At 43.9% G+C, this 19,720-nt stretch overlaps 2 protein-coding genes across 2 annotated transcripts; both read left to right on the top strand.

Annotated features, from left to right (window-relative positions):
* Positions 1-3,648: 3,648 nt before the first annotated feature.
* Positions 3,649-4,490, top strand: ier3 (immediate early response 3). The gene has a single exon (XM_037259214.1). The coding sequence runs from the start codon at positions 3,712-3,714 to the stop codon at positions 4,177-4,179; it is 468 nt and encodes a 155-aa protein (XP_037115109.1). The 5' UTR covers positions 3,649-3,711; the 3' UTR covers positions 4,180-4,490.
* A 5,710-nt stretch (positions 4,491-10,200) lies between these two features.
* Positions 10,201-19,652, top strand: ddr2l (discoidin domain receptor family, member 2, like). The gene is made up of 18 exons (XM_037258973.1): positions 10,201-10,418; positions 11,886-11,969; positions 12,093-12,195; positions 12,269-12,344; positions 12,447-12,596; positions 12,868-13,012; positions 13,082-13,187; positions 13,753-13,942; positions 14,399-14,645; positions 14,727-14,792; positions 14,872-15,014; positions 15,276-15,372; positions 15,492-15,608; positions 16,295-16,691; positions 16,785-16,982; positions 17,091-17,325; positions 17,509-17,658; positions 17,857-19,652. Exons 2-18 carry the CDS (start codon positions 11,909-11,911, stop codon positions 17,989-17,991), a joined length of 2,616 nt encoding a protein of 871 aa, XP_037114868.1. The 5' UTR covers positions 10,201-10,418; positions 11,886-11,908; the 3' UTR covers positions 17,992-19,652.
* The last annotated feature ends 68 nt before the right edge of the window (positions 19,653-19,720 follow it).

Here is a 19,720-nt window from a genome sequence, read left to right as displayed (position 1 = left end):
AAAGCTCTAGGGATTTTCGAAAGACCTTGCATGCCAAGAAATAATTCCTGGTGATTTACAGTCTGCTGCGTAGGTTCTCTCCACTGGAAACGACGGTGATGATTGGCCGTGGTGACAGCCAGTCAGATGCCGCGCGGACTTTCCGCAGGTCGGAGTGAGTCCAGCTGAATTTCCAGGAAAGGAAGTGACCTCACACATGACTGGTGCTTTGTGAGTTATTGTCTGGGAGCGAAAGTGTAGCATCAGTTCTGCCCACGGCCAGCTTGGAAATGGGGACGGACTCGAGAGGGGGCGCGAGATTCTGACTGGCCTCTCTCTCACTGGACCAATTAGAATAAGGCAAAGAAGAAACAAAAGAACTACTGAAGCATGAATGAGCCTGCATTTAACTCTTTCACTGACTCCAACACGCCACACTGAGCATGTTGGGATTCTTGGCAACAATTACAAAGCTTTTGATATCAGTTATAGTATATCAATGTAGACACGTGGATGGGAATGTTTAGCTAGCTAATGATCAGTAAATGAAACTGTGATGCAATAAGTCACGAAAGCCCGGCTCTTTACTTTGCTTTTGGCCTCTGACACCGACCGAGTTTGCAAACTTGATTGTTGGGCTGGAAATAAAAAGTCTGTTGGCCCGTGCATGACGTATAATAAATTAATTTCAACAAAAAAGTAAAAGCTTTCCATATGCTGGACGCATGCGCTACTGTTTCGGTACATACACTCCAGCGTGTTTTCAAAAAAGGGAATATGATTGCTAAAACGCTTAACACAAAATATGGAGTCGATAAAGCGCACTCTCTTTCCCATTTTTTAATTTTTGCCATGGAAACCCCATCAACCATGTCGAGAGGAACAGGATTTGCTCACAAACAGGAAGTAGTTCAGGTTTTGGCCCCGCCTCCACGGCAAATCACATGACCATCCCGTGACCATCCCGTGACCGGCGCCCAAGAGACACGTGACCCGGCCTGGCGTGTTTTCACCTGGATGTCGCCCGTTTCGGCACGTAGGCCGTTCCCATGGCAACCGGCCAAGCCTCTGCCTATCAAAAGAGCCTTTGAACGGGTTACCGCACAGCTACTGACCCAAATAAACGCCGCAACCATGCGGTGAGACAAAAACTCACAGTCAGCTTTTTTATTTTTTTTAATGACTCAGTCAATTTGCAGCCTTGGAGGAGGTCAAGAGGGTTACATAATGAGTGGAACAAGCCAGGTTGTGTGTCATGCGAGGGACGCAGATGCGGTAAAACACTAAAACAACAGCTTTTTCCCGACCTGCGACAGCCGCTCGCTTCCAGTCAGAGTGGAAAAAACCCCACCGCACAGATGTACAGTGGACAACACGACTCCCTCTGAACGCAAAACATGGCCTGTCATCTTGATTGTTTTTCTTGTAAACACACAATTTCAACCCCAGCTAGCACAAAGCTATCATTTAATTGGACTATTACAGCCTTTAAAGCACACAATGATGTTTTTTTTCGTGTCTAATATCGTTTTTTTCCTGAACAAGGAGCAGTTTTGAGGCAAAAAGTTTTCTCATATTGTGTTCAACAGGCACGTTATTTATCATTTGAATGTTAAGACTACTTTCTGTGGCTAAACGGAAACTTCCTGTTAGGGCTGAATGATTTCTAAAATAATCTACCGTATTTTCCGGACTATAAGGCGCACCTAAAAACCTAAAAATTTCTCAAAAGCCGACAGTGCGCCTTATAGTCCGGTGCGCCTTATATATGGACCAAATTCCTAAATTTAAACTGGCCCAAAGCATTTTGTCATGAAATCAATCATAAGTGGCCCGCTGAAGTCTATGAATCATGAATCAAAAAGACTATGGATCATTATTTTGTGATTATAAAGTAACTTGTTGCGTCTGAAGTTGAAATAAAAAAGATAAAATGGAGAATGATTTGATTTGGATTAAAAATCTGACATGATGCATTAATGGTGCGCCTTATAGTCCGGTGCGCCTTATATAAGGACAAAATTTTAAAATGGGCCATTCATTGAAGGTGCGCCTTATAGTCCGGTGCGCCTTATAGTCCGGAAAATACGGTAATTGCATTTCCCGCCCTTGGGACTCATTTTAACTCTACAGTAGCTTACTCAAAAACACACACGTGACCTTTGAACTTGAACTTTTTTTTTTCCCGTATATACACGCACCGACCGGCCTTGCGGTGTGATCATTACACACAGGAAACTCAGCTCCTGGTGGAGAGCTCGGCCCACTTCCCGTTGCGGCACCAAAGCATGACCATCGCAGCCTTCACATGGAACTGTGTGTGTTTATCAGTATTACACACCCACTTCTGTCATCATCATCAAAGTTCCTCTGGTGAAATGTTGCTCAGGTCCTTAGAAAAGATATGTTGCTCAGGTCGGAAAATCACCAGCGTCAAAAATCCCAGCTTGTGTTATGACCCTCAACAAGCTAGAAGTTCAACTTGCTGTTAACACCGACGTCAAGAAATTTCTGGTACATGGTTAGGATTGTTTCCTCTTCAATGGGCTTGTTGCTATGTTACACGGAATTAAATGGGCTCGTAGACATGCCTGCACGGCCGTGTTACAATGATTCGCAATGAGCTAACGTTGTACAACTAATTGTAGGATGGATGTGTGCGGTGTGATGAAAAAAATGTCACACGGCGATACCGGAGGTAAAATTTACTAATGATTTAGGTATGAGGAGATGTCGCTGCATTCCTGGCATGTCTGGTCATGATCGTCAGGTATCCTTTAGCAACTTTGGCGGAACTATTGTGGGGAAAAAGAAACTTCCTAGCCAACGGTTTTGAAAATTCAATTGGAAATCTATAGTGAGCGCCCGCGACTCATTCTTATCGAACTTTAAAAAAAAAAAAAAACACCTCCTACTTTCCAGCAAACAGCATTATCGGTAGATGGCGAAGAAATCAGGGGAAATCACGTTCACGCCAAAAGATTGCGACTGTCGTAACGGGCTGGCAAGACCACTGCAGCAGAAAATCTTGAAGATTTCACTTTTCGAGCCAAACCGGTTTGATCTGGCTACCACCCCCAGTCCCTAAAATAGGGGTTTTGACTCAGTCTTATGAAGCACTGTAAAATGATGGGAAAAATCATGAATCCAACATATTTATAGATAAATATTTCAATCAAATATTCCATCCTGAAAACCCTAACTCCCAATTTTGTTGTATACCTGTTGTACAATGACAATAAAGGCATTCTGTTCTATTCTAAAAACAATAATAATAAATGCTCAAATAATCAACATCATTATGGAGAAAAACTTTATCAAGTAAATAAATGAAACAAACATTTGAAACATGACTAAATTCACTAGTATTTACTAAATATCTTACATGTATTTAATATAAAAAGTGAATAATACACACAATGTATTTTAAGGTGATTTAAAAAAAAAAAAAATTAACCAACATTTGAGCAAATGCAATGAGAAGATATATATACTGTATTCTGTCTGTATGTACAGACAACAGAATAACCACTAACCTGAACTTGAATTTTTCCAAAAATGGAAAAATGTGTCATTTTTACTTGCGATCAGTTGAGTAAGAATGTGCAGGCCAGGGGGCGTGGTTTAATGACGTCACTCTGGTTCTCCAGTATAAAGGCCACTTTAGCACTTCTCGTTCTCAAACACAACCGCCCAAGAGAGCGAAAAGAACCAGAAATCAAAAGCGGAAAAATGTACTCGACGAGCTCCACGATGCTTCTCTACAGACGCGAAAGTTTGGTCCGGCGCAACACACAGCCGGAGGTGTTCACGTTCGAGCACATCCCGACGGCCGCGATCTCTCCGATGCCCGCCCGGCCCAAGAAGCGCTGCACTCGGGTCATGTACCCTGCCAAGGTCCGGATGCACCTGCCGCCTCCGGAGAAGAGCGCGGCCAAACGCTGGCTGCTTCTGCTTGTCCTGGTGGTCCTGTGGCAGATCTACACCGAGGAGCCCTGCGCTGACACGCCGACCGGCGGCGCCCGTGGCCCGGACGACTACCAAACCTTCCCCGCCGGTAGCGACGCTGTTCCAGCCGCCGCTCCATCCAGCGTCAGCGAGGCGCAAGCCCCGGCCGATGACTGCACCGCCACCGGGCCAGCGGGCAACAGCTACATGGTGGCCCTGCTCGTCTACCACCGCCTGGGCGGTGAGAACTAAACCAATCCGAGTCTCGTGGTGGTTCGACGCGAAAGCAAGCCCAGCGTGAAGGGACCGAGCGGAGGGGAAGCGACAAGCCCGCTCAGCTGCGCCCCGAAAGCTGCTCCGTGAGCCGGCCCGGTGACTGACTGCCGGTGTGAGGCCTGAAGGAGCCTTCAAGTCCAAGAAAGAACAAAAACTGTGAACTTTGAACAAAAACTTGAAATTGTCATTGACTGCACTTCATAACTGACTGTTATTCTGTCTTGTTTAACTATTTATTTATTATTAATGTTATTTGCTATTTATTGACAACACTTGGAATAAAAAAATGTTGAAATATAACGTGTAAGGCTTTTTCACTGTTTCCAACCATCCTGAAAACACTAACTGAATAAGCTTTAAATTGATTTTATGGGTTCTAGACTTTTTGTAAGAAAAAAATAATTGACTAGTTCGAAAGAAATATTCATTTTAACGCAACAGCCCTTAATGGTAAAATTTCACATTTTGTGATCTACTCCAGCAAATGAGTGGCAAAAACAGCCTGCCATCTGCATGGAATATTGGTCTGTATAAAAAAAAAAAAGAAAATAAATTCTAGTCTTATGTTGCCTTTTGTGAGCAACGTGTTAAAACATGCGCATGAATCATTTCAATATTTGAACACAAGATTTAATATAGCAACACTCATTTGAATTGACATTCAGCTGACTCAACAATGTAAACACATTCAAACAAACTTTTGAAGTTCAAAATACACACTGCACATATTATAGCGTATAATATACTTCAAATACAATATGTGTGATGTAACGTCCTGCCTTAAAAGAAGTGTCTGGCCCGTTTGAATGGGGGTGATGTTGTCACACAATGATGATGTCACCTTTCAAGTGCCTCAAGTGTCTCAGGCCATGGCAGCTTCATTTCAGGATGGTCACAAGACAACGCCGAGGGACGAGAGGCACACAGTTTGATATATTGTCACATTTTCTACGCCGGTTACAGTGCAGATGACAATCCGAGTTGGTTGTGCGACTGAGACTGGAAGTGGTACAAATGATGGATGATGATTAGCTGCTAAGAGAAATTGAATATCATCCAACATTTGTTGCAATATGCGCCTTCCAAATATGATAGCAGCAATGTTTTGTTTGCTAGCATTAGCCGCTTGTTTTGAGGTTCTTGCCACCAGTATGAATGTCAGGCATGAACAATCAGTGACAAAAGAAGGCGTGCATGTTTATATTTGCAGAGCATGTGGCTTGTGCCGGTTCCTGGGAAGAGCGTGTGACCTTTGCTTGTTCCGGAGTGTGCGTCAACGCTTTGTGTTGCGTGATTGTGAACCGACGGATGGACGCTTTGACATCACATCGCGTCACAGAAAAGGGTTTGTGTTTTAAACCGAACAACGTGATTGTTTTTGGTAAAGATTTATTTTGGCTTTGATACATGCGTGTTATGTTACATTATCTTTTGAGAGTTGAGGATACTTTCCCATTCTTACTTGACAGTCTGGGCTCTCCGTTGTTTGCTCTTGATAACTTTTACGATGCATCTCTCTACTGGAAAAATGTCATTGCCGTATTGGCCCGAATATAAGGCAAGTTTTTTTTTCATTGAAATAAAACTGAAAAAGGGGGCGGTCGTCTTATAATAGGGGTCGTCTTATATTCGGTATTTTGGGACGATTAATTTCGGGACAGAACTGAGACTTGTGGCACATTGCAACTTTTTAAGATTAAATTAGATTGCGATGGGTTATTGTCATTTGATGCAGAAATATTTCACATTTGCGGCCAAATGCATTAACCTTTGCCCAAATACGTTTGTCTGCGTTGTGGGCTGTGTTTTAAACCACACCAAAGCAGCAAACATAAACATATGACGTCACGCCAACAACATTGCGTGTGTTTGTGTGGTTGTTATCAACACTCATGCGATAGTGCTCGCACACGCACGATGTGAGTGTTTGGGTGGTTGTTTAGGAGAGCGACATTAAACAAAAGATGGATTCATCATACAGCGGCCGATTTCAGGATGCCCTGGGGGGGAGGTGATGTGATGAGTCATGCGCTCCTGATGGAGTGGGTGGGAAAGAAGGAACCCCCCCAAAACAAAAAAATCTAATTGCCTTTTGTAGTTTTGTTGTGCTTTGGTGTTCAAATATTTTGACTTTTTTTCTGAGCAAAGAGCAAAAAATGTTGAGTGTGGCCTAATGCAACATTTTCCTGAACAATTTGCATCTCCAAGGTAATTTACGTCTTTCTAACCTTTTGTTGACTTTTAATGAGCAAATAAAGTATTGGATTGATGCTCTATCACATTTACATGTGTTAGTTTAAGAAAAATAGGATTTTGTGATGCCAAAGCTCTTCATTAGCTTGTCTATGGTGTTTTTTGTTAGTTAGCATTAAACGTATTTTATAAGGGCCAAGTTATATGGGTGTTTGAAATACACGCCGAGTAATTTGTTGCGTTGTTTGGTTTGACGGTAAACTTGAACCTGGACTGGCAGTAAACAACTAGAGGTGTCTTTTTTTTTTAAAGAACTTTTTACTTTCTGGCAAACTGTTGCTTGTTGTGTTCACTGCCACCGCACATGGCTGGTATTTCAAGTTTTTTGTTAAAAAAAATCATCTGAACGATGGCTTATAAAAAAAACTCACTCAAGGCACGGCCGTAATAATTTCTCTTATGTGTATTCTTTTTGTGATTTAATGGAAAATATCACTTAACATAAGTTTAAGAAAAACATTGTCATTTGAAAAGCAATATATATATTTTTGCGGCTCACCCGCAATTAAACAATATATTTAATGCCGTCAACTGTAGATTTGTCAACAAATGTAGACGATTAATCGAAAAATGTTGCATTTACATGAGAAACTAGCAGGTTTATGTAAAAATGTCTTCAGTTAAAATTGCTTCCTTGCCAAGTCTTACTTCCTCCTCATCATCATTCCAGGGGCGTGAGTCATTCCTGTCGTGAGGGTGAGGAAAGGTCGAGGGTGAGGAAAGGTCGAGGGTGAAAGAGGAGACCTGGAAAGCGTAGGAGCCGATGATTCCCTGACTACATCACAAGTTTCTGGAGGCCTCACCGTGATATTTTTACAAATTTACCAGGTACCACCACCAACACATCAAATACATCAAACACCTGAAACCAGGAAAAAAAAAATCAAAAACTAGTTTGGTGGGTGGACCAAAAGAAAAGACAATTCAAATGGAAGATAAAGATTCCAAATTGGTCATGGAAACTAAAATTGGCAACAAGATCACAGATGACTGTTACCTGACCTGTTTGAAAATGTTTTACCTAATTGTGTTCGTGTAAATGTCACAGCTGGAGGAAGTAGGTTAGTGGATGCTGACGTGCAAAAAAAAATGACATGACATTATGTAAGGGGAAAAAAGGGCGCAAACGCATTACAGCTTCAATTAACACATTTAATTATTGTTTGTGTAATTGCTTTCGCTTTAAATGTCACAGCAGGACGACGACATACAAGAGTGCTTGTGCAAACATGCTAACATGTTAACAAATGCTATCACATAAGAAAACATCACCCAAAATCCTTCGTAGCCATCTTTTTTTGTGTAACTACTTCCATGCTAGAAAACACAAAAAAGCACCCATCTTTATAATTATTAGCATGATTTAACAAATTATGTTTGCTAAAGTGTAACAGGACAAGACATTGTCGTGGACTCTAACATGCTAGCACATTAGCATATGTGAACCCACAAGACATCATTTAGTAAACAGGACACAAACACACATTACAACTTCAATGAATCAATCTTGCAATCATTACAATAACCAGCGAACACAAGATACTTTCGAAATGAGCTAATACTTAAGTATCGGTAGTGTCGCGCCTTGTATGTATTATTTCAACACGCATATTTGTCATTCCGAAGCTTTGAAGAGCACGTAAGGAATGTGGAGAATGTCAGGAAGTCTCCTGGGAATGTCTCGCTGTCTCTTTAGTCACAGGGAGTTGACAGACACCACAACGCCGACTGGTCCAACACATATTGTTGTCTTGCTTCCCACATGAACAGAAATGCTGATGATGTCATTGAGGTGCTCCACACATTACAAAGAAGATTGCGACACAAGAAGAGACAGACTCCATCCTCCTCCATCATGAGGTTTGCCGACATAGTTTCTCACAGGTATTCATAAAATGTTTGGTTGGGTTGTTTTGTCTTTGAGTAAGTGAGCAAAACATAATAGCTAGCCTGAGCATCGTACTACTATGTTATCAACTCTGCATCCATTTTTGGTCTGGTCATCCTTGAAGGAGGATCCGTCCATCTGTGGTCCGTTCTTGAGGCTTCTTCCCTTCTTTTCAGATTTTTTTTTCTTTGTAATTAATGGTGGTACAAATACATTTGATTTGAATAGATGATGATGATGGTAGGTAGTGAAGATGTAGATGAAGATAAAGAATGATGATGTTGATGATGATGCTAATGCTCATGTTGATGATTACGAGATGATGAAAATGACGATAGGTGATAAAGAAAGTGATGAAAACGAAGCTTATGAATGTAAAGTTATGTGCATGTGTCTGCGCGTGTGTGTTGTTGCTCAACATTTAGTCACACTGTGCACAAATGAAACACACCCTGGACGCACCCTGGCGAGCAAGCACACAGGAATCCTCCTTTTTTTTCCCTTTCTTCTCATTCTTTTGATGATAAGATCGATGTTGAAAGAAAGTAAGTTCCTCTTGCCACCTGGCAGGAAACAGGACACGGCAAAAGGGTGTTTGCGTGATGCCATACAAGGAGCGCTTAGTGGGCTCAAATTTTGCTAGCGACATGACTTAACTCTGTGTGTGTGTACTTGGTGCGTGCGTATGTTTTTGTGTGTGCAAGCGCTTGGGCACTATCACACCATCCTCTTCCTCATCTTCCTCACTAACAACATTCATGCGGTTAAAAACATGTGCTAGCACGACAAAATGAATGCACTTTGCCCCTTTGGTCTGACACAGGATGAGGCCCAAGAGACAAAAATAGTCACATGACTTGCAGTTTCAGAGCTCCACCCGACAGATCACGATCCTCTTCATCATATGTTTATTATGTAATTTATATATATATATTTCCCCATATTCTTATTAACCTTTCCCATGCTCATTTAAACACTTTCTATTGCCGTTGTTATTTTTGTCCACTTGGGGTCGTCCTCGCATTCTACACTGTAGTATTGTGACGTTGAATGTGTGGGGCTTTAAAAGGTCAGGTTTGACCTGTTGAGTAATGTGGCAGTGAGCCAATGAGAGTGTGAAGTTGGCTGTCATCAGAGCAAGATAGCAGCTTTAAAAAATAAAAGTTATCAAAATATATATAAAGAATGAAATATATATAAACTATGAAATAAATAGTCACTAGTTTGTGAATTTTCGTCAGTCGCGAGGAACCTAAGAAAAAACTAAAAAAGAATGGAACGTATCTAGCATAACAGATTTATACTAAAAGTAAAAAAAATGGCTTTAAAAATGAAAAGATGGCACAAGATAAATACAACTGACAACAAGCTAAGTAAGCCTGCTCCACATAAACTTAAGTCACCTTTCATGTTGGTCTTGCATGGTCGCTTTTTTGTTTGTTTGTTGCAAGTCTGAAACTTTTTACTCTGTAGTCACATCTCCATATGAAACAAGAACTACAGAGTGTGTACGTGTAAAACGTTCAGAAGACAAGACGCAAACACCTTGAGTGCCTGAATATTACACTCTGCTACCATCTTGTGTCAAAACGCTAATTTCCTTGAGTGCTTGAATGTTACACTCTGCTACCATCTTGTGTCAAAGCACTAATTTTACATTAAAAGTTTTTCTTTCCGGAAAAAAAACATGGAACTGAAATATTGACTAACCACCAAATAAATCGTTATTTGAGTTTAAAAATTAAAAAGTATATTGAAATTGATCGAAATTGTTGCGATTTGGTGACATCGGCGCGGTCTTCCCACCCCCTCGGCCACCGGCACCTTCTTCCGCCTCATCCTCGGAAAACGGAAGTGAGGTAACTGTTTTTTTCTTCTCTCCTCGAGCCGTCTGTCTTCCATGACACTCAGAAAGTGAACTTCAGCGAACAATCCTGAAACTTGAACGCGAGAACTTTTCTTAAAGTCTGTCAAACTTTGTTCAGGAAGCCGCCACGTACGCCAACGTCGACGCGCACGCAAGCGCCCGTGGTGGGTACGCGCACATCGAGCAGCGCGAGGCGAGCGTGGACAGGTAAGAAAAAAAAAAAAAAAAAAACTCACACAACAACAAAAGTAATGACGTCAAATACAAAGGTGGGCCTGCATGATGCCACCTACGAGTACGCTCGTTGGCGTCCATTAATGACAATTATCGAAAGTTATGAACGTACACGCCCGGGCGCGCGCGCGCGCGTGTGATTGAAGGGTTACGTGCATGAGCACGCACAAACTTCTAGTTACCAGCTAACTTAGAATCCACACGATTTCGATTTTTGAAAGATAACATGACGTCATCAACATGAAGTCTGAGTTATGTAGCACTATAATAACTGTTTGTTTTGCTCTGGGTCATCTATCTATCTATCTATCTATCTATCTATCTATCTATCTATCTATCTATCTATCTATCTATCTATCTATCTATCTTCATTTTGCTGTCATTGCATTGCATAATTCATTGTCGTGCGGATGGTTTTCAATGTCAAAGTACACACACAAAAAAAAAAGAACAATTTCAAAATAAGGTTTTCATCTATTTCTTGTAATCTTTTGTCTCATCATGGTTAATGCTCCCCGGTTCACAGTCCTTTGTATTGCTGCTGACTCAGTTTTTCTGCCAACATATCCATCTCTCAGGCAAGATCTCAAGCTTGCCTTTACCTCTTCATTTAAATCTTCCAGTCTTCTTGTCATCAGTGGAGTTTGAATGGAGTAGCCTGTCTTACAAAGATAGTACAGATAATGATTTGTTTTCAGATGTACAGGAGTAAAAAAATGCCTCGAGGTGAAAGACGATTGCTAAAATGCTTAAATAAAATGTTTCTTAGTGTGGCGGGAACTCTGCTTTGAAGGCAACTGACATTTAATGAGTTCATTTAAATACACATACCTGATAAATCTACTGGAGTAAAGTATTTGTGCATTGTTCCTTGTGTGTCTCGCGTGTGTGCGCCAACATGTCAAATCTCGTGCCAACAAAACAAAACACAACACGCTCGTCTGTACATGTCATGCAACGTTTCCTCAAGTATGAAATGCATGTTCACTGACGGCGTATTGGTCGCCCGGGGCGACACTCTCGGTATTTTTGATGAACGCCAACAACTTCACCTCCTGCCAATCACAGTCTTTTGCTCCCACAAACACATGTGACATTCCCCTGAGGAGAGTAAAAGCGAGTGGGGGCACCGGAGAAGGGAAAATAGAGAAACAGAAAATGTAACAACCCGAGCAAACAATTCAATTGTCCACCAGGAGGCGCAGCAGACAGCTAGCTTGCTAACCTCCATGTTTACGTGTGCAGGTGGGAGGAATATTTATAGGATATGTTAAGAGGGAATTTTGTAAATATTAACGTTAACTCTCTTTCCGGAACTATCGCTGCATTTCCACCTGAAGTTCCATTAAGTCCTTGATACTTCTCATGAAGTTGTTGTATTTTCTGTATTCCATCCTGCATGTGTCCCTAATAAGCTGACTTGTGTGTGCATGTTTCTAGAGATGTAGTGTGTGTGGCCCATCATGCACTTCTTCCTGCTGCTCATCCTTCACGCCGCAGCAGCCGTCGCACAAGTCGACCCAGGTAGGTACACACAGAAAGAAAAGGAAGAGTGGAAGGATAAAGCGAGGGGGGAGACGGAAGGAGGGGGGGGAAGAAAGAGCAAAAATAGAGTGGGATTGTGTGTGTTTGTGCGTGTGCACGCAGCACACTGTCGCTATGCCCTGGGCATGGAGGATGGGCGGATCAAGGACGATGACATCACAGCTTCCAGCCAATGGCACGAGACCACAGGACCGCAGTACGGCAGGTCAGTATTATTGTCTGAAGGATTGCAAATATGATGAATAAATATCTAGTTTAAAGTTGATTGTTTATTTCAGGTTGAACCGCGAGGACGGCGACGGTGCCTGGTGTCCTGAAGGCCAACTGGAAGCTTCCGATTCTCAGTTCCTGCAGGTTGGACTCCTGTTTTCTTTCTCACGCGTTGCGTTTAAGAGTGCCGGGAAACAAGAATGATGACGCGGAGATCGCTTATCTTTACGTCTTCCACGTTTTCAGGTGGACTTGCGTCGTTTGACCTTTCTGACGGTGGTGGCTACTCAGGGACGCTACGCCCGCAACGGCATCGAGTTTGCGCGAGCGTACAGCCTAAACTACAGCAGAGACGGAGTCGTTTGGAAGTCATGGAAAAACCGCCTGGGAAGCACGGTGGGTGGGCATGCGTGTGAACATGCGCGCGTGTTTGTTTGTGCTTGTGTGGGCACGCGTGCGAGCGTATTTGTGTATACGTGCGTGTGGGTTTACGTCCAAAATCCTAACAGGACGTGTGTGCCGGTGTGATAAATGTGAGGAAGGAAAAAGAAACAATCTCACCGCCTGCGCTCAAGGCACATGATCACCACAGGAAGTGAGATTAGCACTTCCTATCAGCCCTAGTTGAGGGCGGAGCCTGATACAGCGAGTGTTTGTGTGCGTACAGGTAATGGAAGGCAACAAGAACGCATACGCGCCCGTCATCAACGACCTTCACCCTCCGGTGGTGACACGCTGGGTGCGCTTGATTCCGCTCACTGAGCTATCCACCGTCTGCATGCGGGCGGAGCTGTACGGCTGCCCCTGGGATGGTAGGCCACGCCCACGTGGAGCGTCTTCGCACATGATGGTGGTTGACCTTTTGCGTTTGTGGTCCTCAGACGGTCTGATTTCGTACAGCGCTCCCGAAGGGCAGCTGATGACGCAGCTAGGCCTTCCCACCGCCGTCCTCAACGACTCCACCTACGACGGCACCCACCAGAAGAGGTGGGTTGACTCGCTCCTAATGCGTAGGCCTGCTTCATGTGCTTGCATAATAATGGAATATGCAAATATGCTAGCATGCTTCATGGTGGCATCTTTCTTGTTAACCGCTTGACCAAAATGGCTGCAAAAATCACGAAAGGGCCTTTCATTAAAAAAAGTTTGTTTCACTTCCAATACTGCCTAAAGTTTGATTCATTTCAAACTCAATTTCAAACTATGGTATTTCTGGACTTTATGCCGCAACTGATTATAAGATGCACCAGAAAAAAAGAAAAAATGTTGGGCTTTCCGTGAACAATTAATTGCCTTTTTTTTTTTTCTTTTTTTTTTTAAATGGGCGTCCATTACTTTCATTCTAAAATGCTACATGTCAATATGATGTCATGCTACCGTACTAACATGCTTGATTTAAAAATGCTAAAATACGTCTCGCTAAAATTGAACCATGCTATATCCTAACGCGCTAATAAAATGATTGCTGATTATGCTTCCTTTTGACCAATTAAAGTTTGGCGGTCATGTCACATGCCTGCATCTCTGTGACCAAGCGCTCTCATGCCAACAGGAAGTTGTCCGGCGGTCTGGGCCAGCTGACGGACGGCGTGATTGGGCTGGACGACTTTCTGTTGACTCGTCAGTACCACGCGCGGCCAGGGTACGACTATCTGGGCTGGAGGAACGTCTCCGTGGGAGCAGACCAGAGCGTGGAGATGGATTTTGTTTTTGATCGGCAGAGGAACTTCACATCAATGAAGGTATGCTCTTATTTTGAAATACTTACTTCACTTGCTTGACTTATTTTATCTTGACTTATTTGCAATGATTATCCTCTTCCCGATGTGCCTTAACGTCACCCGATGTACTGAAAACGTTTCTTACGATTGTTTTGTGTAGGTTCACAATAAAAAAAAAAAACAATCTTCTTACTCGGTGAAAACTATTTTTCCTGATTCTTTACTTCCGTTGTATGCTATCACTCTTATTTTGAAAAACCTCATTAACCATATATGCGCTGTCTCACTTGAAGACATTGAAAACCTACACAAATTTGTCTACTTTGTGTGCTATACGATTTTTATTTTGAAAACTTTCCTACTTTCTTTGTTTTATTTTGAAAAACATTCACAATATTCACTCTTATTTTGAAAAAAAAAAAAAGAATCCCTTCTTGTGTATGTCTTGCTCACTCTCTTTCCTTTGCTTCCTGCCAGGTCCACAGTAACAACATGTTTTCCCGTGGTGTGAAGATCTTCTCATCAGTGTCGTGCTGGTTTAAGCCCCGGCCCTTGTCCATGTGGGAGGCCGAGCCTGTGGTATTCCACACGGTCCTGGACGACCGGAACCCAAGCGCTCGATACGTGACCGTGCCGCTGGAGCGCCGCGCTGCCACCGCGCTCCGTTGTCGCTTTTCCTTTGCAGACACCTGGATGATGTTCAGCGAGGTTTCCTTCCAGTCGGGTAACACAGACACACACTCACACATATTACGAAGCTCACACACAAACACACGCATTGTGGTATTTCTCCGTTCGTCATCAGAAGATGCATCGATGGCGGTGACTCCGCCGTCCGTCAGCGATTCCAGCACGGTCCCGTCCATATCGGGTATGACCTTCCAACGCTTTCCTACTTCAAATTCTTGCCGTCATCCTCTTTATCATCTTGTTTGTCGTGTCCCGGCTAGCCGCCGACCCGTCTGCCAGTGTAGCGCCCGGCAACAGTAACGCGCCCATCCTGATTGGCTGCCTGGTGAGCATCATCCTGCTGCTGGTCATCATCATCTTCCTCATCCTGTGGTGTCAGTACGTGTGTAAAGTTCTGGAGAAGGTGAGTAGGATAAAAAAAAAAAAATGGCGGTGTTTTAGAAACCGATTAAACATTCAATATTTACATTTTAATATTTATCATAATTTATTGTTAGCTGTCTTTGTGCACTTTATGTGTTGTTGTATGATAAAATTCAGTTCATTGACTTGACTTAGTACACAGGGCAGATCTAACACATTCAATATGGTGGGCACGCTTATCCTGTACTATCAACCGGCTCGAGGCGTGATCGATTCATGTATGGAGGTTTCCTCCCTGCAGGCTCCCCGCAGGATCCTGGGGGAGGAGATGACGGTACGGCTGTCATCCTGCAGCGACACCATCATCCTGCAAACCCCACCTGTGCCCCCCCGCGCTGGTAAGCCACTGGGTGGACGGGATCAACTGTATGTTGTGTAAACCCCGCCCATTGTCCAGCCCCCAAGATGTGGTTTAGTATATGGAATATGATGTTTTATTTACAATAATGACCTCTAGGCCTGGTCCAGTCGGACCCCCACTATGAGCGAGTCTTCCTATTGGATCCTCAGTACCAGAACCCTGAGGCACTCCGGAACAAACTGCCTGAACTCTCGCAGAGCGCCGAAGCCTCAGGTCAGCCACATGCTGCTTCACTTGACTTCTTCGCCTGTGTTGGGAATCACTCCGCATCCACTAGATTGTGTGTAGGCCATTTTGTAGTACGCTTAATGTAAGGGCTGTGGAAAAAGAACAATGGTCGGTACAAAAAGCTAAAAGTTTTTCTTCAGTTGAGTGCCATAGGTGGTAGTCTGCGATAAAATGTCATTTATCTCTGTCTCACGTTTTTATATCTCAAAAGCTTGGTGCGTCAATAGGGGGTGTGTAGACTTTTGAAATAATTTAGAAGGCAAAGCATTGTCAGTTGAAGGTTATAATAAGACTCAAATATGAACCAAAAGACGAATAAAATCATATACTTGAACGTGAATATGTTCAATTAAGCCATCATTTTCAAATGCCTTAATATCTTGATGCGAAAAACCAGCGATGGATTCATGAAAATTAGCATAAATGTTACAGTGATCATAAGTGGGATGTAAATGGTGGAGCGCTGGATAGCAATCCGTGAGTGATTCCAAACACAGCCGCCTTCTTCTTCCTCTTCTTTTCCTGACTTTTCTTCTCCAGTCTCCTAACGCTGACTTCCTGTCACATGACCTCAGCCTGCTGCACCCAAAGGTGACACAGTTGAGAAAGAAGCACCGGTTTTAGCGTTTAATTCCAATGATAACGCCGTCATTCGTGTTTTCCGGCGGCAGCGTGCGGCGGCGGCTATGCCGAGCCCGACGTGACACAGTGCACGCCGCACCAGTGTTTCCATAGCAACGCGCCGCACTACGCCGAGACGGACATCGTGCGTCTGCAGGGTGTGACGGGCAGCAACATGTACGCCGTGCCTGCCCTCACCGTCGACTCACTGACACGCAAGGACATCTCCGCCTCCGAGTTCCCGCGGCAACAGCTGATCTTCCGCGAAAAGCTTGGCGAGGGACAGTTCGGCGAAGTGCACCTGTGTGAGGCCCAGGGACTGGCCGGCTTTCTTGGCGAGGAGGAGGAGGAGGATGATGAAGGGGGTGCGGCTGGGCGGGACCAAAATGGGCGCGCCACATTGGTGGCAGTTAAGCAACTTAGGGCAGACGCCACAAGCCAGGCCAGGTACGATCACACTTGGCAATCAAAGTACAGTTCGGTTTCAAATTTACCGTCAATTCCGTAAATGATGACGAGTTTTCGGCCCAATGCCCGCAGGAACGACTTTCTGAAGGAGATCAAGATCATGTCGCGGCTGAACGACGCCAACATCATCCGACTGCTGTGCGTGTGCGTGACGTCCGACCCGCTGTGCATGGTGACGGAGTACATGGAGAACGGAGACCTTAATATGTTCCTGTCGCAGCGTGAGATGGAGAGCACGCTCACGCACGCCAACAACATACCCTCCGTCAGGTGAGCCTTTTCAAGTCAATGTGATTTCATTATAATTCAATGTGGTCCTCGAGCACAAAAAGTTGACCCAGCCTCGTGTCACCTTTCGCTCCACGTGGTCCCCGGCAGCCTGGCGGACCTGCTGCACATGTCCGTGCAGATCTCTTCGGGCATGAGATACTTGGCCTCGCTGAACTTCGTGCACCGCGACCTGGCCACCAGAAACTGCCTGCTGGACCGCCGCCTCACTATCAAGATCGCCGACTTCGGGATGAGCCGGAACCTCTACAGCAGCGACTACTACCGCATCCAAGGCCGGGCCGTGCTGCCCATTCGCTGGATGGCCTGGGAGAGCATCCTGCTGGTGAGCGCCTCATCCGTCCTTTCTCAACCCATCACTTCATTTCGTATGAATGTGCAGTTTAGGTGAAAATCTGCTCAGCAGTTCTATTATTGAACCAAAAGCAACAGACCGCAAAATAATAGACCGACCGATGGTGAGTCTTCACCCTCTGACCTCTGTGACCCTCTCGTGACCTCGCCCCAGGGCAAGTTCACGACTTCCAGCGACGTGTGGGCGTTCGGGGTAACCTTGTGGGAGATCTTCACGCTGTGCAAAGAGCAACCTTACAGCCTGCTGACGGACCAACAGGTCATAGCCAACACTGGAGAGTTCTTCAGGAACCAGGGCAGACAGGTCAGAGCAATCGCAGCCCGCAGCGTGGATCCACAATGCTAAAGCCCCTCACAGAGCGGCTGCTTATCATAGACGCCATTGGCGACGTAAATCACCTCTAAGACGGGCAAGAGCAATCCACGGCATGCTGACCAGCAAACACGCACATTTGTGTATCTTGACTAAACCGACCCCTGACCTAAACCCCCTTCTCCATAGGTGTTCCTGTACGCTCCTCCGCTCTGCCCCCCCTCCCTCTTTGAGCTGATGATGCGTTGCTGGAGGCGAGACATCCCGGACAGACCCTCCTTTGAGGGGCTCTACCAGGCCCTGAGGCCCCACGTCAACCAGTGACCCGGGACTACGACTCGGAGGACCTCCCCACAAGGCAAGAGGAGATGAATGGAAACAAAAAGTCTGGGGAGAAACATTTCAAACTTTTTCCAACTTCTTTTCAACCAAACTTTTCAAATCATTTTATATTTTATTTTGTACCTTTTTTTGGGTGTGGCTTTTTGGCCCTCAAAAACCATCCTCTCATCCCTGTGGTCCTTCTCATCAAGAAAGCACTGTGTGTGTGTGCGTGTGTGTACGTTTGCGCGTGCGTGCTGTCCGTTATTAGTACTTTCTGTTTGTCTTCTAAGCACACTGGAGCTCAGAGGAGGGTCAAAGTTTTAAGTTTCATTTCATCACTGTTGTTGTTGTCTTTGTGTAACACACGTGTTGTAGCAACACTTTCCACTTTAGACGTTCTTGCCATCTCAAATGTGGAACACGTGACCACATTTATTTGTATTTGTGTCAAATCAGATCATTTATGAGCTAAGAACACGAAAATGTTGTTTGTTTAGTGCAGCAAATATTACACTAACTCATTCAATAGTTGACAAATGCAACATGATGCTAACCTTTTGTTATTTTTAGTTCCATTTCCTAGGCTTATTCGCAACAGCAAATCAAGTGTGACACTAACCTGTTGTTAGTCTGACTCCATTTCTTAGTGCAGACTAGTGGTTAGCTTCACAGCTAGCTTGTTAACAGCGATAATTTGGCTAGCATTATTGCTAGCATGTTAGCAGCGACTTGTTCAACATTTCACTAACCCATTCTTCTTCTTTGGCTTACTTTCCTTGCTCACACACTTGCTCAGGCTTCACCGCTAGCTGGTTAGCAACAACAAGTTCAACGAGACGCTATTCCTAGCACACTCGCTATCTCAGCCTATTGGCTAGTTCCTTCACCGCTACATATTCAATGTGAGTCTATCAGGTTCTTGTGACCATTAGCTCAAGCTAGTGAGTAGCATCACAGCTCACTTGTTAGTAATGACAAATTCAAAACGTCAAAGTTTGACTTTTTGTTAAAACAAATTGCCGGCTTTAAAGAACTAGCTAGATGATGTTATAACACGCATGTCCACAGTTTTCAAAAACAAAAAGTTATTTGATAGTGAACATCCACTTTAAGCTCAGAGTCGACTACTGGAGTTTGTTGCAAAAAAAATAAAATGTTCCGAGTAGTATCAGCTGCTAGCTCGCTTGCTAAGTGGATATCTTTCCTCCATTGTGCAGTAAAAATGTTCAAACATTTATTTAACATAAAACGTCACCATCATCTTGACGTGAAAAAAAATTATTAGCATTTTTTGATGATTTGTTTTGTTACACTTTTATCCTATTGTTACTTGTTTGTGTTTTTTTTTTACCAATTTGGGGATTCACGAGACCTAGGGTACATTCTAAGCTTCATGCTAAATGTCAAGAAGCAAGAAAAACTTGAGTCGAGTCCATTTCCCAGAATGCTTTGCTTCAGTTTGTGCCCGAGAGAATGCAACGAGAAGTGATGCAAAACTGAGTGACTGTCTAACAATCAGTTGTTTTCCTTATTTAGATTATTTCCAGCTTCATGTTATGTGGGCCACCATTTTTTTGTACATAGACACTTTTAATATATCACCACAAACTTTGTAATCTGCCCTCTTTGTTTACTTCTTGAATAAATAAGTGGCCCACTCAGTGGCAGTTTCCCCTCATTTCCTACATGGCTGTATTTGTGTTGACGTGAAATTGTCGATGCCGAGTCA

This window comes from Syngnathus acus, chromosome 9 (assembly GCF_901709675.1).
Source record: "Syngnathus acus chromosome 9, fSynAcu1.2, whole genome shotgun sequence".
NCBI lineage: Eukaryota > Metazoa > Chordata > Actinopteri > Syngnathiformes > Syngnathidae > Syngnathus > Syngnathus acus.
The sequence above is the reverse complement of the archived record's forward strand: the minus strand, read 5'-3'. Positions and strand labels throughout refer to the sequence as shown.